We start from the raw sequence: 22,952 nt of genomic DNA on the forward strand, positions 1-22,952 counted from the left end.
CAAACTGAGACTGCTTCGGAGAAGAGGAACCAACATGACTTTCAAAATGTTCATCAAATGAATTAGACCGAGATTAGAAAGGCAGAGCTGTGATGTGGACACACACAGATTTAGGTCACAAGTTTTATTTCCTACTCGATCCTGATCACTCCCTCAGGAGTAGAGACCGTAAATAAAGATGGACGACATGACGGCAGTTTGGTTTTAATTAGTTATTAAACGCTCTATAAACGTGGCGAAACGTCATGATTGACACAACGTCCAAATAACGTCAAGAGCGCAAGATGGCGTCGCCTGTATCCGGGATATTTTAGCTTCCTTTTGGGAGGAAGTGGAAGTGGAGACCAGAAATCTGAGCTAAAAGATTGAGATCGGCCAGAAACACGACTCTAATGTTGCTCTGTTATCGCTGGATGTGTGAATAACAGATTCACCACGTCAACTTAATACACGATGTGTCCACGCTGTGTTTAGGGCTGATTACTGCTGCAGTCGAGGTTAAAGTTGGAGAAGGTTCAGGGATGTTTATGTTCCTGATGCTGTAACTCTCCAGATGTTGGTGCAGCCGTGGCCGGTGCTAACACCGAGGCGGTGACGGGAGACGTTGGCTGCGACCGAGCAAAGAAACGACACATCGAGCACAAACGACTGGCGACAGCGAAAACAGCTTGTACTCTGTCTCCTTTAAACCAGTTCATTTGCTCCCTGTCGTCTCCCTCTCATTGTTCTTGTTGTGTTTCTGTTGTCGCCCCCACAGCCCCCCCCCTCTACACTTTCTCTTCTCTTGTCCCTGCACTTTATCCATTTATGTCTCTCTCTCTCTTTTCCGTTCTCTCCTCTTTTTCATCCTCTCCCCTTCCTTGTCTGCCTCGGTTTTCTCTCTCACTCGTCTCTTAGTTTTTGACTTTCCTCTTTGGTTCACCCCCTCCCTCCCTCCCTCTCTCCTCCCTCCCTCCTCCCTCTCTCCTCCCTCCCTCCCTCTCTCTCTCTCCTCCCTCCCTCCCTCTCTCCTCCCTCCTCCCTTTCTCCTCCCTCCCTCCTCCCTCTCTCTCTCCTCCCTCCCTCTCTCCTCCCTCCCTCCCTCTCTCCCTGTTATCTTTCTCTCCCACTCTCTTCATCCTCATTTTAGACTCCGCTCTCTATAAACTAGATTGATGGCTCAATCCTACATGCATCAAGGTGAGAATTACAATTTTCGTGCCGGCGCAAAGACACAAGTACACACTCGCACAAATGGCAGCAGACAATGACAACCCTATTCTCACAGTCACTCCCTTCGCCTCACACACACACACACACACACACACACAGAATATATATATCATTTTCTTCACTAGCAACATGACATAAGTTTGATATAAATCAATTATGCATCGTACGATCACAGTGACGGGTTTGACAGATACATCAAGTTCTACCTTCTACTGCCTCTTAGTACGAGTTGGTCATTTTCTGCACTTAAGGAAGTCTGCGCCCTTCAAAATGAACTCAGGAGCAAAAATCTGTCTTTAAGTCTTTGACACGTACGGATACCCTGAAACATACATCTGTGTGTGTGTGTGTGTGTGTGTGTGTGTGTGTGTGTGTGTGTGTGTGTGTGTGTGTGTGTCACAGATTCACAAAGCACACAAACGTACATACATAGAACATAAATTAAGTAAAAACGTGTGGTTATGATTTATGGACACTTTCCTGCTTTGCCTGGATGCTTCCTTAAATATAGAATTATCAGCTGCTGTCAGCTTCCCCACGCCTCTGTGTGTGTGTGTGTGTGTGTGTGTGTGTGTGTGTGTGTGTGTGTGTGTGTGTGTGTGTGTGTGTGTGTGTGTCACGTGCACGGTATACATGGATCATTTCGCAGTCAAAGATGCTTGATTATGCTGCATCCCCAACTTAAAAAAAAACAACTATTTATGCTGATTCTTGCCTGTTTTTTTTCCCTGGATGTCTGAATCATTTATACAGGAGCGAGAGATGGGGGGGGGGGGGGGGGGGGGACGTGCTTTTTGATGCAGGACTGGCACAGTGATTGCAAATTGCCTGTCTGTGTATAATATCTGTTCCTTTAGCTGGAAGCCACAGAGTCGCTGTCACACACTTATGTTATTTTCTCAATGAGCACTTCTCATCAACAGGTGACCTTTGACCCCTGACCCTCAGATCGTCAGGTGTCTGTCACCACTCAGGAGCTGCAGGTTTACTTCAACTGGAAGTTCTATGTTTGGACTAAGAGGCAAATATTCTAGAAAATAACCAACATAAAACTCAAAATTTGAGATGATGAATAGTTTGAGGGAGAAAACAAAAGGCTCTGAAAAAAAAAAAAGAGTTACTGGAGGAACACAACTATTATATATCAGGGGCTGGATAATTAAAAAGACAGTGACAGGGAAATGAAGTGAAATAAATTCAAATGTTATAATGAGGTCAGTTGAACATTTGTTATCTCCAGGAGCTCATCTGGTCCATTTAAATTGAATTTAACTGTTTTATAAAAGGTTTCAAAAGGCTGGACTCAACACAAACTCTAATAAATAAGAAAATAAAGTAAAATACATTAAATCATCGTCTGTGGCAGGTGATTTTGTTTGGTGACTTTTGTGATGTATCAGCCGCTGTAACCGGTGAACCACAGTCGGGTTAATTTGTCTCATGAAGCCAGTGTCTTTAACCAACCTTTGGACCCTTCTGTACACAGAGCCGACTATAATCCATATTATTTTTATTTTTATTATTATTATTCCCGGGCGTGGAGCCGCTCTGAAAACTCATTTCCCTGTCCTCTTGTCCGTGTGAATGCCTCCTGATGGGGAGAGGGAAGGAGAAAGGAACAATAACTGCATTTCATAGGACGGGAAAATGAATAATTTCAGCAGCGGGTGTGCATGCAGTGTGTGTTAGTGTGCGGTGTAGTGCGGTGCACGGCATATCGGCGTGTTTGGCTCGTGGAGCAACTGTGACACACAAGGCGAGCACAGTGATTGGAGCATCGATCTCGTTTCCTGGAGAAATGAAAGTAAGACGGAAAGTAAGAATTGGAAAGACGACGAGTTAGAAGAATAGAACAAGTCAAACTGTGTGAGGTTTGGATTCACTTCGTTATTTTTCCACATAGTTTTCTTTTAATATTCCTGTGACGCGTATTTTGAGTTATTTCTTTTACATTTTGGAATATGAGAAGTAAACTAACCATAATGGTTAAGTTTGTTTTTATTCTTTTCTGACTCTAGGTCATATTTTCTGTGTACGCTTGGCTCGAGTGGAGTTGGTGAACTTTGACCGGCGACGTCACAGCCTCAACGACATAAATGGCTGTAGTTTCCATAGAGAGCCAAGATGGAGGAGAGACCCTGATATTACGATACTTTGTGTCATACGGTTTTCGTAAAGTGTCTTTTTATGTTTATTTAGAGATCTGCTCGGCTCATGTGGGGAGTAAAGGTTGTTTCCAACGGCAGCAGAGTGGATTATTGTGTAACTACATCAGTGACACACGATGGGACAACAAGTCTGTGAAGGTCTCATATCGACCGACACATGAATCAGTCCAGCTCTGATTTACAAACACCATTTTTGACAGAATTTCAAAGTTGGTGGTCAAACGGAGCACGAACCAAAAAACACCCGACAACAGCGCACAACAAACCTCCAGTCGTTGTGTTTGTAACGTGCAGAGTCGAGTGAGAAACAATCTGCTGACACGCGTGAACGGTTCCTGTGACGACGTTCTCGTCATATAAAGAAAATAACTGTGATTCCTTGAAACGAGTGAATCGTTTCTGTCTGGGCCGTCCTGGGACACACACACACACACACACACACACACACACACACACACACACACACACACACACACACACACACACACACACACAGGGAGGGGGGCAGAGTGTCCTTCAATATTCAGTGAACCAACAGATCGCTTCCTCTTCCATGTTTGGACTTCTGATGGGAGAGACTCCATAAAGACCCCCTGCCAACCTGCCTGAGGACACAGGCACACTCCAACCACGCTGCTTCAAAAGACTCTCTGCCTGTGTGTGTCTGTGTGTGTGTGTGTGTGTGTGTGTGTGTGTGTGTGTGTGTGTGTGTGTGTGTGTGTGTGTGTGTGTGTGTGTGTGTGTGTGTGTGTGTGTGTGCGTGTGTGTGTGTGTAGTACAGGAGTGGGGGTGCTAGGTAAACAGGAGTGCAGGCTAATCCTGTGAGGAATGGGAATTCTGAATTAGCATTTGAATGCTGACGGTGCCGCACACGACTACTCCTCACAAAACGGACACACATCCTCAGTCCTGGCTTACACGGACACGCAAAAAGACCGCACACGTTTTCTCTTCATCACACTTGTAGCCGACGTGCACGGCCAATACTTCAGAGGAAAAACTACCTGCTGGTTTGATACTGAGGATTTATCCAGTGGAGTTTTATGAGCTGCTGCTTCACATTCACACGAGCTGCCGACACAACCACAGGCTACGTTTACACATTAATAAAGTGATTTCACTCTAATCAGGGCAATAAAGATGGAAAGATGCATGTAAACAAACATTCAATTGAAACGTGCACTGCTGTTAAAGACAGAGAGGGGCTGATGTGTGAGAAAGCAAATGTCAGTTGCTGAAGACTTTGAGAAGAGTTTTTCCGGCCAGCGCCCGATAAATATCCGAGTGAGTTCATGTGAGAGCAGGAAAACGTCCAGGAAATTCACAGCGAGCAGAAGAACTGGAAGAACACAAATATCAGAGGATCCTGCACGTTCATGTATGAAAACTATTTTGTGACATTGTTTGAAACTATTGTGCGACAGCTGTGTTTTCATACCCTGTTTGTTCGTGTGTGTGTTTGTGAACAGGATTATGCAAAAACTACAAGATGGATTTCCACAAAATTTGTCGGAAGGATGAGACACGAGTCAAGAAAGATCCCATTAGAGTTTGAGGCGGATCAATAAATGTGCGTGCGTGTGCGTGTGCGTGTGTGTGTGTGTGTGTGTGTGATTTGGTGCCAATAAGAATACAAAACAGATTTAAACGTGGTTTCCGAAGGGCGTCGGCTTTTTTCCGCCGCAGCACGTTAACAATTGAAGCCACGAACCTTTAATTAACACCAACATGTAGCTGAGATAAAGTGGATTCAAGAGTTTATATGTATCTTCAATAGTTAAAAGGAATTTATCCAAACAACATGAAGGATTTAAAGGACTGCTGGAGGAAGGAGCTCCACTGAAAGAGCCCAGTGTATGTTTCTTATTTTGTGATAGGAACAGACTGTATGCTGGGTAATGATGATACGAGGCTGTACCTGCTGACACGTTTTACACCGGGTGTGAAAAACTGCAGGATTAAGTTGGCAAGTCTGTATCTGGCACGGGAATTAGCCAAGGTGTGTTACAGCTAGTGTGTCCTGACTTGAAAATGACACACACACACACACACACACACACACACACACACACACACACACACACACACACACACACACACACACACACACACACACACACACACACACACACACACACACACACACACACACACACTTGCAGAATGTGATTCTCTCATTAGCTTGTGCGCTCACATCTCACAGAACAAGTCCACACAAGACAAGACCATCCCTCCCTTTTCTTCTTCTCCTTCTTCTTCTTCTCCTTCTTCTTCTTCTTCTTCTCCTGCTCAGCTAAGTGGCTGCAGCTGCTTCCACCCCGACAACTTAAGTAGTTTAATTACATTTGGAATTTTTATATGGAGGCATTTAGCTGAGGATCTTATCCAGGTCAAGTTACAATGAAAGCCGCAGCAGATTAAGCTTCAATGCCTGAATTATCCACCGTCTGAAAAACACCTCCTACTCGTAGGAAATTATGGCGCGTCTCAAGATTAAGACAAAGTGAGGATCTTCTTTAAGAGCCGAGTGTCTTCGGAGCCGTGTTGTCGACACACACTTATTATACGTTTACCGACTGGATTCTCGATTCACAAATGCTGTTTATGCTCATTTGCTCCAAAATTGTTATAATTACATGACGTTGATGCAACTTATATTGTTTGGTTTAACTTTAGGAACTAAAGCCTCTTTTTCCACTGGTCATAAAACTCACTATCATCTGGCTTTTGTCTGCAATGTGAATAAATTCATTCTGTATTCACTCAAATGACTGACTGCTTTTCAATCAGCAGGGATGGAAACGTGTGAACAAGGTGAACGTGCTGTTAGGTAGACGTCATTATGTAGTTTGTCTGTAACAAACTGTTTACTGTTATTATATTTTTAGATATTTACAAAGAAGAAAACGTGTATTTATGTTATTTTTGTTGTTTATTTTCTTAGTTCAAGTTCGATATATACAAGTCTTTTTTTATTTAAAATAAAGTTTATGATTAAACTGTAAATTATCAAGGCTCAATTCCATTTCTTTGTAATAAGGAAACATTGACAATCTTTTTTTTTATATCTATCAGCCAATATGTGGCATAAGAAGTCTTTCCTGATATAAATATAATATCCTTCAGGCTCTATAGGAAAACTCAAGCATTCTTTACAAAACTACAATATTCCAGCAACATACAATCATATTCTTACACTAAATACTAATGTCCACAGGTGCAAAATGAGATTCTATTCAATCCTTTACTTTATTGTAACATTGCTATAAGATCACATGGTTTCTGTAATGCATACGAAGTGGGATTTAAATGAAACTACTTGTATTTTGATGTGTTCTAATCTCACAGTTTTATACAGAAGGAATGTGTGTGTGTTCGTATAGTTCAATAAAACGATGTCGCAGAGTTAGGATCAATACAACTTAGCCCACGAGCGACAGTCAACACGCTGCAGGTCTTTTACATAACACGCCTCGTGCAGCGCGCGGCGGGCGCAGACACCAAGCCGGGTCGAGAACCAACCCAATTATCTTCAGAGGCTCCGCAGCGATCTGATAATGAATGGATGCCACGATAAGAGTCTCTACAGTGTGATGATGCAGGGTTATGGGAACAGCACTGTCAGTTTTATCTCAGGAAATTAAAAACCACAACCTACAGAGCCACTGCAGGAGGAGTTAAGATCCTGTGATGGTCTCAAATCTTCTGTAGACTTACAACGTGTCACATTTAATTATCTTCACCGAGGAGGTGATGTCGTCACTCTGCTTTGTTTGTTTGTTTGTTTGTTTGTTTGTTTGTTTGTCAGCAGGATTAAACTCAAACTAATAAACAAATTTCAACAAAACTTTGATGAAACATGCGTCAAGAAGGAACTTTGTGTTTTTAAACCTCTGGAAAAGAGGTTATGTTTTCTTTGACTTTTGTCGTTAGCGGAAATCACGCAAAAAAACTAAAGAACCAATTTTCTTGAAACTTGGTGGACGGATGGTGAATATGAGCCGAGGAACTTTTGGATTTGATTTAGCAGCAGATCCAGGATTGTTTTTTCTCACCGATTTCACACATGTCTCATGAAATAATTAATACATCTTGATGAAAAAATATATATAGATATCCATGAGTGTGTGAAGTTTGGTGGAGCTTGATTGAATTTAAAAGGCGGAGGTACGAGTTCTACTGAGAATCACTCAAGTTTAGATTTAATTTAGAGCAGACAGAGGAAACAGTATTTACTCATGTACCCGACTTGAGTTTTTAGGATCTTGGACGTTTCTGAACCAGTGAAGATGAAGAATTTCACCTTCAAACCATAAAGAAATACTGAAATAGACAAATACTCAGCTTCCACGAAAGGAACCATGAAGAAACACGAATGTCACGTTAAAGTCACGATTCACAATCCAACATATAGAATGAAGAGCTTCAGGTTTAGAGACACGAGTTCATCACGTCCTGGAAAAACTTTCTCACAATTTGCTTTAACTCAAGTTTTTCCTGCAGGGACATTACAGCTGTTTCTCTTAAGGACACACACACAAACAGACACACACACACAATCTCTCACATACACACACACACCCTCTCTCTCTCTCTCTTTCACACACACACACACACACACAATCTCTCACATACACACACACCCTCTCTCTCTCTCTCTTTCACACACACACACACACACAATCTCTCACATACACACACACCCTCTCTCTCTCTCACACACACACACCCTCTCTCTCTCTCTTTCACACACACACACACACACACTATCTCTCACACACACACACACCCTCTCTCTCTCTCTTTCACACACACACACACACACACACACACACACACACACACACACTATCTCTCTCACACACACACACCCTCTCTCTCTCTCTCTCTCTCTCTCTCTTTCACACACACACACAATCTCTCACATACACACACACCCTCTCTCTCTCTCTTTCACACACACACACACACACACCCTCTCTCTCTCTCTCTCTCTCTCTTTCACACACACACACACAGACACAATCTCTCACATACACACACACACTCTCTCTCTCTCACAGACACACACACACACACCCTCTCTCTCTCTCTCTGTCACACACACACACACACACCCTCTCTCTCTGTCACACACACACACACACACACACACACACACACACACACACACACACACACACACACACACACACACACACACACACACACACACACACACACACACACACACACACACACACACCCAGAGTAGAGGGGTGGAGGAGTCTTTACTTCACCTGGTTGTTGACCGTGTCTCCTCCGCCTCCTCCGGCTCCCCCCGCCCCGGCCCCCAGCTCCGGCAGCCTCCTCCGGCTGAGCACCAGCAGGTAAACGAGCGCTCCCAGCCACACCAGCAGCGCCACGGTCACCGCCAGCTTCCGACAGAGACGCTTCATGTTCCGCTCAGGAGGAGCCGGCGGCGCCCGGAGCCGCTGTCAGAAGCTCATGACACCAACAAACAAACAAACAAACAACAACAACAACAACAACTCCTACGACACACTGCGAGCGGCTCCGGTCCCGGTGACGGTGAAGCGGAGGCTGAGGTGCGCGCGCTCCCTCTCACACGCTCCGTGTGTGAACTCAGCAGCTCGAGCGCTTCTCTGACAGCCGCGCGTGCGTGGGTCTGTGCGCGTGAGACAGTGTGTGTGTGTGTGTGTGTGTGTGTGTGTGTGTCGGTGAGGGAGTCCTGGACCCTCCTGGAGGTTGGAACGAGGGAGAGGAGCGCCACCTACCGGCAGACAGCACCACATGGAGATGACATTAGAATGCAATAACAATAGAATATGTAGAATAGATTAGAGTGTGCATGAAACATTGACTCTATGCATTTCAATGACATGTTAAATGTCCAGGTAAATATATATATATGTATATATCGTACATTTAATTAAGAGTTCATCATTGTGAGCTAGTGAATAAATAAAATAACTTGAGGGATTTGATTACATAAAGTTAAGGAAAATATTATTTCCTTAATTGTCTCATTAGATCTGAACAAGATGCTACACACAGATAAAGAGTCAAATGAATCTGCATCAGTGATTTTTAGTGTTAAGATTGAGAGAAAAAGAAAAAGAGAGAGAACTCAGAAAGAAGGTGTGAGAAGAAAGAGGAGAATACAACAAGGTGAGGAAGAGGAAGAGGAAGAGGTTCCTTCTTCTGCTGCCGTCACATGAACAGAAGAAAACGTCCCCACATTTTATTTCAATAACTTATCAGCACTACTTTCATCTTAGTGTCGTTAATAACACACGAGGAACAAAGATTAAACTGATCCTTTGATTTCTGCCTTTACTGTCCGAGTGCGCCATCTACTGTTCACACTGAGTAATGTCGGTTTCTGATGGATCTCAAACAGGAAGACATTCACCAATATTTAAATAAAACTACAGAAAATACATGAACAAAAACATCTCCCCAAATATACACGACTCCCAGTCAAAGTGAAGCGATATTAAACTACTTTAATAAATCCAACTAACAAACAAACACCAATAAAAACACAACTTCCTTCACAGATAAAGCTAAAAATGTGGGAAAAGGTGGTTGTGCCAGATAAATACAATCAACTAGAACAGTCCTTAACTTCATGTAAACTGCACTAAGGTCCACACACTCGTAGATATCTGTTCCCTGAATATGTCAGGACCAAGATCTCTGCTTTATTTCTGGAGAAATTCACTTAACAACACCGACATTCAATGGGTTCTCACCTGATTTATACCAAATCCTTTCTGTCACGATCCTCCGTCCTGTAGCTAATCCTGCTGAACCAGAACAGAGAGAACCAGGCCTGAGGACCAAACCCAATGAAAACCAACAGGATCAAAGTAAAGACTGATCCACAGAGAAACTTCACCACAGCAACACAGGAAGTGGCACAAACCAAACAACACAGTGGTCAACAAACTTACCGACAGCTCTTCTTCATCCACCTTTTCAAACTAACAGCTCAGGAGGGTTAGAACAAGAGAAGTAGAACAAGAACAAGAGAAGAACAAGAACAAAACAAGAACAAGAGACAAAGAAGGAGAAGTCCTCTCTTCAGGTGAGTTCCTGTTACTCAGGGCCCTGCATGGTGATTGGCCGGTTCAGTCAGAGTAAACCAATGAGCAGCTTGTTGCGGTGGAAGCCAATCAGCTGGTTTCTACCTGCAGAGAATCCTGTTCCTCATTTAACAAACAAAGTTTTACTCATTTCTAACATGGAGAGTTCAAGTCCCCTTGTTTCTTTTTTGCATTCTGAGTTTTCTATTTCTGTCGCCTTCTTTAACTTTTATCTCCGGTCTCATGCTTTTATAGTTCAACGCTTTTATTGCCTTGTTTGCCTTTTATTGCTTTTGTATTTTATTGATTATACGAGCTTATTTTTAGTGTGAAGCACTTTGTGGGTTTTATTTCTGTGAAAGGTGCTAAAGAAAATAAATGTATCATCACCCGTTGTATTAATAGCTCAGTGAGGGGGGGTTCACAGGCTGTATTACATTTTTAGGGCTGAATAAGTTTTAGACATTTAGCAGAGTCAGGTTATATATAAGTATAAATATATAATATATATTAACCGTGATGATTTCAGCAACTTCTTTTCTATTTAATTTAATGTTCTGCTGTTTGTTTGTGGCATAACAGTCATGTAGTGACTACATACATGTGGCTCCCAGATTTATTAGACGTCTCTTTGACCTTTGACCTTTGACCACCAAAATCTAATCAGTTAATCTGAGATTCAAAGTTAACATTTGTACCAAGTTTGAAGAAATTCCATCGAGGCATTCTCAAACAATACAGCGGCAACCTAAAAAACCTAATACTTCTGGCCACAAGGTGTCGCTTGTCGCCTTAGCAACAGCAGCTGATATACATGTCCACTCACTAGCTTTACCCTGGAGCTTTCGGCCGAATTACATTGTCATCATCAGCAGATTGGATTTGCTCCATGGCCGTGGACAGATTGAGACGATGGGCCCCCTGGGCACCAGAAGGTAAGAGGCCCCACAACCAGAGGTCATCTCGGACTCGAGATCCTTTTCTATATCCAGTCTGAGTGAGACGCTGATTAAGAAAGCAGCCATTGTGTATGTGGTCACTTTGCATTGATGTGTTGTCGGTTTGAATCTCATTTGCTTCTAGAAATATGCTTCAAGTTGTTTTTTCATGAAAAATCACTGCAGGAAAATCTAAGTTTCTAGTTTAGTTCTGACCAACATGAGTTTGAATTGTGTGACAGATATTAGAGCCCCGCTCATGGTTTATTTGTACTTTCAAACAAATATAAACATGGAGGAAAGAAAACACACGTGACAACACACACCACATCCTCTAATCCAGTTTATTTTCCTCAGCAGAAAATGGAACACGATAAAATTAAAGGAGAAAATATGACAGAATTATGGTCTTGCTTTTTTTTATACATTTAACTAAATATGCCACTCTATGCTATAGGGTGTTAAGTAACTCAAACTGATATAAGGTTAAATAATTTTCTTTAAAAGGTACAGAAAGATACTCAATTTCTTCCATTTCTCATTAGCACTCAAACAAAAAAGAAAAAAAAAAAAAAGGAACAAGTTTTGTCAAATATCAAAATAAGAACCAGCCAGTTTCTCCTGACTCCCTTTATCCTTCGCTGCGTTCTCATTGGAGAAGACAGGAGGAGGGGGCGTGGTAGGAGATGAGGGAGAGAAGAAACGATAACGTGTGCATGAGGATTAGCATAGTTAAGTGGTGTCTGGTTATAAGGGCTGTCCACCTCCATCAACGTTTACATAGTTATTTTGCAAAAGAAGAAAGTAAATCGAATTTTCCTGCCATTCGAGGAAATCTACTGCTTCATGTTTCTGAGTTCTTCAAATTAAAAAAGAAACAGTAGCAATCCAACATAATCAAATTGGACTTCCTGCAAAGTAATAGCTTTTAATATGCCTACAATGAAAACCAAATTAAAATCTGAAGAAGCAAATATCGGCTTTGAAAAAGTCAAAACAGAAAAAGGTTGATCGAGGTGAAACGGCCCCTTTGAGGAAAAGGAAGGAAGGTGTATTTGAACAATATGCACAGCACAGAGTCCAGCAGAGCAAAACTAAACATCTGAGGAAAAGGGAGAAACAACTCAATTTGAGAATTCACGTTTCATTTCTGCAGCATCATCAGACCCGGAGAGCAGCTGCAGTTTGAAGCTGTGGTGTCAACAAGACGTACAACCCCCCCGACCGGGTCCAACAGAAACATTATAAAAACAAAAACATGCACTTCATCAGGTTCATTAGTAGCAGAATTGAACCGAGGAGAACCGATAGAAGTTTGGTTACTTAACCGAAATTTTCAAGATTTTACCAACATCTGTCTGGTGTCATTTTTTTAAATTTGGTTTCAGGTGTTAAATCTCCCCAATAACCAGAGTTTGGTTAATTTCTCAGCTTTAAAACAAACGTTCACTCGTGCTGCGTATCAATATGACATCACCGATTGAAACTGCGTGAAAAACCCGTCTCTCTTCGATTTCATCGACTCATACTTTATGATTATGTTCCCCGATCTGACACCTGATTCTACTCACAAAAAAAACACAAAAGAAATAAATTATAGAGCTATTCAAAGGGTAGTAAGTTATTTTATGTATTCTCTTTCGCACTCTGGTGAAACCATCCATTATGAACTTTAGATTATTTTTCTTAATGAACACATGAAGTTTTGGAGAAGAACTCTTCATTTGAATACAAAAATTCAGTCGTGTTCCCTCGAATGCACCAAGAACAACAGTACCACTCAGTAAATTGAGAAGGGGAGAGGGGGGGAGAGGGGGAGGAGGAGAAGAGGATCTGCTACACAGAGGATTTATCTGAGTTACTCTTGTCCATTAGTGTGGTTTTTATTTGAATTTTTTTAAATAGTTATTTGTATTTTTTCTTTTTGTCAACAGTCCATGTGAGCAGAGGCAGGGATTGGCTGTATTGTCCTCCACGACACCGTGGTTGAGAAGTAAAAACAAGCGAATCACCATGACGGCCACATGAAAAACAGAAAGAAATCAAACCATGACAGCATCCTTGCACTGCCTCACTTTACCGTACGACACACTCAAACCTGCACAAATACACTGCTGGTACCATGCATGAGCACAAAACGTTTGGTGATGCCGTGCATGGACCTAAATGTTGGTGGAAGAAGGAAAGGAAACAAGAGAGGAAGGTGGGGTTACAGGTTTGATACTCCAACCCCTTGATGACGACCTGAGGACTGGTCGTGGGATAGAGCCGGACCCCGCACCCGCGACCAAGAAATGGAAAAATAAAAATCAACAAACAATAACTCAGTTGAATGAGAATCCAAACGGATCAGTTCAGCCGAACGCTACAACAGTTTGTTTTCCGCAACTTCCTGTTCTGAAAAAAGGAGCGTGAGCAGGAGGAGGAAACCATGTGCGTGATGTACGACTGACTGGATCCGTCTCTGCGGCGTCCTCCCTCTGAAGACGGCGAGGGTGGGGGTGGGGTTAAGGCTGTGTGTGTGTGTGAGCATGCGATACTGAACGTGGCTCCGCAGAACAGCCACCGGGGCCCCCTGTTGGCCCCGAGCTGCCTCGCCCGGAGCCGAGTCCGCACAGACGCTCCGGGCGGGAAGTCGGGGTCGACAACAGGGCGCCGTCAAGCTCAGATCCAGAATCGTCGGGTCAGATGCAGGATGTTACGACCGTGCTCCCTCCTCCTCTTCTTCTTCTTCTTCTTCTTCCCTCCCCACCCCCCTCCCTCCCCCTCCCACCATCACCCCATTTGTCATTCCTCCTCACTCTCCCTCCACCTCCTCCTCCTCCTCCTCCTCCTCTTAGTAAGCGCCTCATCTCTTCACTGGATGGCTGGACACGGCGTGACCAATCAGGAGCACTCCTCCCCGATGCGTTGGCACGAGCGGCCCACCTTGCGGTCCAGCTTCACCATCTTGAGGACGGCCTCCTCGCGTCCGCGGCCCAGGTGGTCGAACAGGCAGTCGTGCTGCTCAGGTAGACGGTGGAGCATGCAGAATACGTAGCCTGGCGGGGGAAACAGACACAAAGGGGTGAGGGAGGCAGTGACGCAGACTCGTGTTCTGCTGCTCCTGCTTCGTATGGGAGGAAACGTTACATCAGTGGTTTCACCTCACCAACAACACAAGAGACAGAAACAAAGTCTTTACTCACTTCTTCAACCGATTTGCAAAACTTCCCTCGTCCAATTAAAAAAGAGAAACCAACAAAAACTTTAGGTAATTGAAAAAAGTTGTAATCATGAAGTGCAGCTCAGCGAATCATCTGCAAACCTGTGCATCAGGGACTCAGAAAAGGTGTTAAAAGTATATTACATCCATCCTACGCAAAGATCTGAATCTGACAGAAATCTCTACTTGTTACTAAGATTTTAATGACAAATTATTTTTTTTAATGATTCAGTTTTTTAAAATCACATATTTTGTTTGTGCTACCACATACATGTTTAGTACATTTCCCCAGAGTGGGAAGTTTGTGGCTTTTCTTACTTTTAGAATTTACAAAAATGTAAACAAACATGAACAGGATCATGAAAACCTGGGTTTGCTTGTTTAGGGTTTGATCCGTTTAAAAGGATTATATGGAAACTGTAAAATTCAGAAAGTGTCAAAGTGACCTGCAGTGATAAGGAGCTGCTGCTGGACTCGGGCCACAGAACCTGAAGCAAAGACCTGCTGCTGCACAAAGAGCTGTTCACCTGTTTATTTAATGATCGGCTCAGAACACAGAACCCAAAGTGGAAAATCATTAGTTGTCGTGAACGATATCATCACTTATGTTGATGAGTCTCTGCAGCCACCTGTTTATTCAAAGTTAGTTAATATTGAACGAGTCCAAATTGCACCACAATCCAACACTGTACTTCCTTGGGTCCTTAACAATACACATGATATAACTATGCCCTTACAAGTTAAACTTATAAGGGCACTTATGTGAGGCTACATCCACACTACGTTTTAATGTTAAAACACATCACTGCTGCTCCGTGTACATCTGCCGTCCACACGACCTGAAACAGAGAAATCTGGAATCTCCATGGACCCTGTTTAAGTTTGAGAACTCGGCGGCTGCGTCAAAGTCTGGACAGGAAACGATGCAGTCATCGACATTTGTTTGCCGATTGGTTCTCATCGGTCAGGACCAACATGCAAAACGTTGCTAACACCAACTGTCAGTAACAGTTCCACCTTGTCATCACTCAGAAGAAAAGACTCTTCAACACTCTTCTTGTGTGTAGTGTTTTCTGTAACCAAGCAACCAACTGCAGAGTAGACAATCTGCTTCCTGTTTTCGCTGACACACACATTGCCAAATGTACGTGAATGGTCACATGATATACTCCAGTGTGTGGTAAAGACTGAGACAGATTATAACTGATGCAGAGCTCAGATGCTTGTGTGGACAGAGATCGTTTTAGTTTCAAAACAAAAACACATTAGTGTGGATGTAGCCTAAATGTGAGAATAAACCCAGGGGCTGACATGCAGTTCCTGCCACCGAGCAGTGGTAGTTTCAGATTTTGAGTTAAACTACACTGGAAGTGGTGCTGGATGAAGCGTGTGCACCCTCTGGGGTCATTCTGACACATGACTGAGAGACAAGGAAGTGTTGTAACTGACCACAGCGGCAGGAGCCCAGTTCCTGCTGCACCAGCTCTAGTTTGGTTTGGCAGCGATAGCAGCGCCGGCGGTTCTTCTGCTTGGGCGTCCCGCGGGCCTCCTCGCTGCTCCCCTCTTTCTCGTCTGTCCGAGGCCGCTTCTCTGGCGTCGCCTCGCCCTCCGAGCCCGAGGCTGCGCAAAACACGACAGGAGTAATGGTTAGCACTCAAAGTGGGACAGGTCACACAGAAGCACCGGCAGGGAGAAGAGGCCGACCGTACCTGATTCTCGTGGACGTTTTGTGGGTGTGCAGAGTGTGCCCTGGGCTGTTTCTGTGGACGACGCGCCTGCAGATGTAAATTAAGAGACTTGTCAGACAGAATAAAACGTTTACTCCAACACCGTACTTCCAAAAATACTATAAATGACAATACTACTTGAATTGGACATCAAGCAGTTTTAAGGTTAGTATTAAATCCGTCCGATCTCACCTTCCCTCGTGCTGGGAAACGTTGGCGAGGGCTCTTCGGCCGATGGTTGCTCAGAGCTAGAGGGCGGCGACGACAATAGGGACTGGCTACTGCTACTGCTCGTCTCGCTACTGAAAATGGTTGATTGGCTACTCCCAGTGCTTTGGATAGGCTTGGAGGTGCAGTCCTCTCCTGGCGGCTTCTTCTGGATGTCTGTGGTCAGGGACAGAGAGTGGGATTAGAGAGAAACATACAGATACAGGCGTGGTCCGAAAGCATTGAACTATTAGAGCTGAGGCTGTATAATCTATGGGTCTGACAATGTGCCAAGTTGACAAGAAACGTTTTATGCCGAGGCACTGGTGACGTGGGCATTTCCCCGAGATAGTTACAGACAGTTCTTTGGATTTTATCAGTAATTTCATGACTTATCAGTTAAGGAGGGATTTATTGGGCTGTACGTAAGAACGCAGATGTCCAAGACAATTGCTCTGTTGTTTTTACTGCCTGCCCCGTAGTAAGAACTCAGGAGAATGTCCGAATGACTCCATAACAGACGGATGAGAGACGGGAAGAACACACGTAGAAGACAGGACATCAACTTGAAAAGACAAACTTTTATTCAAGTAGAGACAACTTTAAACTTCGTGGGACAACGGCGTCAATAACGTTCTTTACTTTAGAACTGAAACTGTTGATTAGATCAAGGACAGGAACTGAAGGCAAAGCTGGTGTCCTGTGAATAATGTATAGATGTTTTTGTTGATGGAGCACTTTTTATAGATAACCTCTGTTTTACCTCTGCTGCCGTCAGCAGTGCTCATCATAAAGACAACACAGTAATGATCAGAGAGTCACACCACAACAAACGTGAAGACCTTTAGGAATAGTTAGGTCTAAAATATCTAACTTATTAGGTGTTGAACCAGTTTCATACTGGGAAGGTACTTTAAATCCAGGAAAGATTTCTTTGCACTGGCCTCTTTGAGATGATCAATATGAATAATAACACCACCCACGACAACAACACAATATAAAAATCAATGCACACAGCAGACAGTGATTTAGCAAAGTCATGAAAGATCTCAACTGAAGAGCAACATATTCTGACTGTTTGCACCTGAAGTCATTATCACCTCCACCAAGGACGTTATGTTTTCATCAGTTTGTTTGTCTGGCTGTTAATAAAAAAAACTACTGGACGGATTAACATGAAACTTGGAAGGAAGAAAGGGACCAATTAACTTCTGGTGTGGATCTGGATCGGGGCGGGGGGGTGTGAAGGTTAAGATTATCACCATAAGACGCTACGTTAACCGGCGAATACAGGAAGTGGCAACACACGGCTGACAGGCCAATCAGAAGGTCAATGACAGAGTTTCCTATTCGTTTGTTTGTCTGTTAGCAGGATTACACAAAAACCACTCGACGCATTTCCACGAAAACTTGTTGGAAGGATGTGATATGGTTCAAGTCACTTTCTTTAACATGGTCAATGAGGATGTTCTTCAACATTTTACTTGATTTCTAAGAGAATAATTTATGGATCTTGATGAAAAATAAAATCAGTTTATGGGAAACAGAGAGCTGAGGGTAAAATGAAAAACATCTGTACTGTAGAGAAAGTTGTGCTCTGAACTGAATTAAACACATAACAAGTTCACTCAGCTAACTCTGATTTAGTAAAAGTCTGAAACCATCACATGTATAACGATCCCAGACGTTATTGATCCATGAGGATGCCGTCTTTGTTCCTCCCCCTCCGGGGAGGGTGAGGGTGGTCAGCCTAGATTTCGGTTTCTCCTCCACATGTGGGCTAACCCACTTCTGCTCAGCCGCAGTACTCAAGCGTATTGTGTCTATTCTGAGCGTTACAGCTGTCTGCGATGCTAGACTCGATGCTGCGGCCCTAAGGTCCTCGCTGTCTGCTGTACTCCCCGGTTGCCATGGCCGCCACAGGGCTGAAGTGCACCCTCCACCCATCCTCCCAGACCAGACTGGAGAGGACACTGAGAAAACTTAATGCTGGCTTGGACATTTTCAAACTTTAATTGGGCTTTTTTCTTTGTCTGACATGCTGCAGAAAAACATTCTCTACTTGAAGTAGTTTCAGAAGAAAATGCTGAAAGCTGTAAGCAGAATGAGATTCACTGGGGTGGTATCCGAAGATACTAACTCTTAACTGATCTCTCCAAAGCAAGTCAAGGTTTTTAATAAAATGGCATTTTCTCTTACACAAGCATGTTCCTTTCTACTTTAATAACCAACCAAAATAATTCAAAAGGTGGAAACATTTTTTGTTAAGACTTGCTAGCTTTGTTAGCATCACTACCTGAGATCAGCTTTTCGCTGCGTCCCTGATATGAAGGACAAAATGTGACAAATGTATAAATGAATATCTATTTATACTTCAGTGATTTGTCACATTGCTCGGATTAAAAAACTATTATGTGTTGGCACTTACCAGCAAAACATTTGGAGCACATGTTCATGGTTTTACTGGACCTGAGGAAAAAGGACAGAATATATTTGTGATTAACCTCAACCGAGGACTTTCACCGATACAAATTTAAGACAAAATCACAAATACAACCCAATATATAAAACTTAAATTAAGAAATACACTTGTCAAATTTTGACATAAATGCACATTTTCAGCATTGTTAATTCTGTAAAATACAAGTTTCAGCCCATAACAAATAAATGGGGATCTGTTTGAGACAGAGGCTGAAAAGAGGAGCAGCAGCAGCATTGGACGGTCTGAGGAAAGCGATGTGATTTCTGAACATTAGAGCATGAAAACCTTTTCAGGTAAGAACAGTGATTAAAATCATGATCCTGAATATGAGCAGAATTTGTCTCCTTTTATCCTCAAACACAAAGTACTCTGGACATGCGCTCCTGCTCTTCTTGGTGGTCGGCAGTACCTTTCCTGCAGGTATGCCACGTCTTTCCCTCAGCTTCTGGATCTCTCTTTAACGTTCACACCACCACAATACGTTGGGCTGGCTCGTTTCTATCAGCTGCGAGTCCTGTCAATAGTCAATAGACGCTGGAAGTCCGTAGGGTATTCATGTCATTGTTCCTACAGGAGCTATGTGACTAATGCAGCAGGACAAGCCTGCACAGAATGTTTCACCTTCACCAAGGAGGTGTTGTTTTTTACCCGTTACAGTCACTACACCTGTGAGTCACCAAGATACATCAATAACTCTAAATGACAGGCAGCACAGAAACAAATGACTGGACGTTGGTGCCGACACAAGTCTGCCATTGTCTTATTTCTGCTATAATTATACAACTGCAGATACAGATTTGGAAAATGTGTTTCCACCACATTCATAAATGTAAAGGTGGCGTCACATCAACACTAACCACAGCTTCAAGAATTGAAAAAGTTGAATCAACCGAGTCAAAGACTGCATTTAAAAACAGGACGGTTTGGTTTCTCAGACTGTGCAGCTGATCCTAATAAACTGCTAACTCCATACCTGACCAATGAAAAGGCAAGACTGGTGATGAAACTCAATGAAATTATTAAAATGGTGATTTACGTTTTCACAAGAGTGCGACCAGACTATCGGCGAGAAATTCAGATAAAAAAGGTAGAAGAGCATTTGTTGGATTTCTCCGAGTATAATTCATGGATCTTGATGAAAGGAATCAGACACGTTTCGGGGATTGATATTTATACGTGTGTGCACTTTGGTGGAGATTCAAATAAAACTCAGGATCTAGTGGATTTAAATGTGGTCTGATACGGGGACTGAGGCCTTGAGGGAGGTGTGAACTCTACCACGTGTCGTTTCTAGTTCTCATTCCTCAGGTTACCATTTCATCCAGGTGATTCACTGATGAGAAACAGCTTCTCTTAAAGAGGAGAAACCAGTAAATCAAATCACCTGGTATCGTCTTTGGTATTAAAACCTTCCTACTCTCAGCAGATTTGTGTACACTTGATCTTAACAGAGTCTTTTTAACGTTGACATGAGCCAATAAGTGTGAAACAAAAACCCTGTATTAGAAGATGTGCGTCACTGGTGCTGCCAGCGGAAGGGGAAGCAAAGAGCCGCGATGCTGAATCCTTCAACACGCCGTCCCTAACCGTGCTCAAGATCTTATTAAGAGGCCTTGAGTTTCAGTGACATGTGCGAGGAGCCTGTGTGGGACAGGCAGAAAGCAGCCCCCCCGGCCAGGTGTTATTCTGAGCACAGGGCTGTAAACACACAACGCTGCTGCCATTTGTGTCACCTGACATTGACAGGTGGGTTACTGGTCCCAGTTTGCCTACTGGACACCATCAAATGAAGGCAACTGGGGGCTGGATCTTGGGGGAGGGGGTTGGTAGTCAACTGACAGTTCATACCTCAGAACAGGACTGCTGTTATCCTTCAGGTTGTATTTCACACAATGGGAGCTCATCACCACATTACAATGACTAACGCACTTTTAAATGACAGTGTGTTCATTTGCTTCTTGTCTTTAAACATTTGCATTCCCAGTTTATATCTGTCCTCTATGTGAAGCAGTTTGTAACTGGTATTACTGGTCCTCAGAGTGCCTATGTTATATTAACTCTGCCGAGAACCATTTGAAAATTGTTCATCCCTCTTTTAAGTTCACCCAAAACCATAAATTTAGTCTCATTCCAGTGAAAATATCTGCAAATAGAAGGAAGTGTAATGGATACCTCATTAATTTCATTAACATATATAATGTTATATGGGCACAACACAGAGCCCTGAGGGACTTTCCAGCTAACTGTAGAAATTGTCGGCAGTTTGAAACCTCACTGCCATAAAAACGTAGTTCAACAGAACGGCTTTTACTTTTCAGGCCGTTATTTTAAATATTTTATCTGATGTCTTTCGTTCTAGATTTTGTTTTAAGCCATTTGTCATCTTTAAATTCAAATGGCATTGTGTTCATTTGCTTCTCGTCTTGGACGTTTTGTATTCCTGTGAGTGTGTGTGTCCTCTTGGAGAGTCACAGACAGTCGGTGCTGCTCTCAGTGATGAGGTGGCAGTGATCTTATCAGAGCTTTATCAGCTGTTATGAGCCTGTAAAGGAGAAACAGTCGTGTTTCAGTGTCGCTGGTGAATCCGGTGTTTGCATGTAGCCACTTCTCTCCGGTGCCAGCACAGGAGTGAATCACATCCGGTTTCTAACCCACATCCAGAGCGACTGTAAAAAAAGGTGTGAAACCCCCTGAAACAACCCGGTGGCTCGTTAGCACGGCTCTGTTCGAGGGCAAGTTCACACAAGCTAACGTGCTAACAGTCGCGTCTCTTCCGCCGCAAAGAAAACGGGTTTAAAACGGAACCTGCTGTAATAAATCATGTCTGCGTCGGTCCGTCACGTCCCGAGTCCCCGAGTCCACCTCGAAACACGACGTCCCCGCTTGAAAAGACAACTCCAGCCGCTAAACGGTGGAAAGTGCGTTAGTTTGGAAAGCAGGCGGAGGTTGAGCTAGTTCTCCAGCTAGCAGGTTTATTTATTAGCTAACTCCCCAACCCCCCACCCTCGGCCTGCACAGCAGAACAACAACAATGGGTTCGGACTGGGTGAGACCCGCTGAGCCTCGTCCCATCCGGGTCGTACCCACATTGGATCGGGATTCAAACTCACCCCCAGAATCCGCAGGGGCACCGCGGAGGGAGCCCCGGAGGCTTGCTTCGCTCGCTGGTGTCTCCCATGACTCCGACACAAGGAAAGAAGCGATGAGGAAACGCGAGGCTGGAGGATGAGTCCGGGGCCTGGTCGATCCCTGGGGGACAACGATCCACAAACACGGATAAATGTCCTCTTTGTCTTACGGTCCACGGGCCGGAGGCGGAGCGGACCGCAGGAATCCTCCGGTCGAGCGGAACCGAGCGTCGGAAGCGGTAGGAATCGAACGGGTCCCGGAGAAGCGATCAGCTGGACGTCGGGACGTGTCGACGGGCGAGCGAAGCGACGGGGGCGTCCCGGGGTTCGAGTCGACACCTAAAGGCTCCGGGAGATCCGCCAGCGTCCGGCACCACGTTCACGAAACACACACATCGACGTGAAATGCGTGGGAGGGGAGAGAAGAGCGAAAATAAATAGATCGAGGAAGGCCTTCCCCTCCGAGCACACCAGGACCACCCCTGCTCACACGTCGAGGGCTCCGGGAACCGTGCACCGGAAACGCGTCCATCAAAGCACTAATGTCAATATTGTACCAAGGAAACCATGAGCCACAAACACGATTTGCTTTGATGTTGATCCATGTTCTGTCTAAAAGGAACCTGACACATAGTTTTCTGTGAATTGTAAATAAAACCACAGACAGAGAACCGACCCAACAACTTTTTATAAAAAACAAAAAGTTTAAAGACCTCTAAACGGGCAAAAATAAATGACATCAAAGCAGAAATGACGAAGAAGCCAGAAACATGGAATGAGAATTGACGTGGTTT

General features: G+C 43.7%; 2 protein-coding genes across 3 annotated transcripts in view; both read right to left on the reverse strand.

Moving 5' to 3' along the window:
* galnt14 (UDP-N-acetyl-alpha-D-galactosamine:polypeptide N-acetylgalactosaminyltransferase 14 (GalNAc-T14)) overlaps positions 1–8,818 on the reverse strand; it is a 110,028-nt gene extending 101,210 nt beyond the window's left edge. The window contains exon 1 of the mRNA XM_034580742.1: positions 8,660–8,818. Within this exon, the coding sequence (XP_034436633.1) occupies positions 8,660–8,818 (159 nt within the window). The remainder of the gene's footprint in view (positions 1–8,659) is intronic.
* Positions 1–22,825, reverse strand: part of LOC117758391 (AN1-type zinc finger protein 3-like) — a 28,024-nt gene extending 5,199 nt beyond the window's left edge. The window contains exons 1-7 of one of the 2 annotated variants that reach the window (XR_004613275.1): positions 22,141–22,825; positions 18,977–19,017; positions 16,534–16,725; positions 16,324–16,389; positions 16,064–16,234; positions 14,222–14,450; positions 7,846–7,848 (exon numbers count right to left, since the gene is read on the reverse strand). Coding sequence is in view for 1 of the 2 variants with exons in the window: in XM_034580030.1 (XP_034435921.1) it covers positions 14,296–14,450; positions 16,064–16,234; positions 16,324–16,389; positions 16,534–16,725; positions 18,977–19,017; positions 22,141–22,208 (693 nt within the window). In the remaining variant the exon portion in view is untranslated. Of the gene's footprint in view, positions 1–7,845; positions 7,849–11,738; positions 14,451–16,063; positions 16,235–16,323; positions 16,390–16,533; positions 16,726–18,976; positions 19,018–22,140 lie in introns of those variants that run through there. The other variant, XM_034580030.1, reaches the window with a different exon arrangement.
* Between the last annotated feature and the right edge of the window lie 127 nt (positions 22,826–22,952).

The sequence above is a fragment of the Hippoglossus hippoglossus genome, chromosome 24 (genome assembly GCF_009819705.1).
Source record: "Hippoglossus hippoglossus isolate fHipHip1 chromosome 24, fHipHip1.pri, whole genome shotgun sequence".
Taxonomy (NCBI): Eukaryota; Metazoa; Chordata; class Actinopteri; order Pleuronectiformes; family Pleuronectidae; genus Hippoglossus; species Hippoglossus hippoglossus.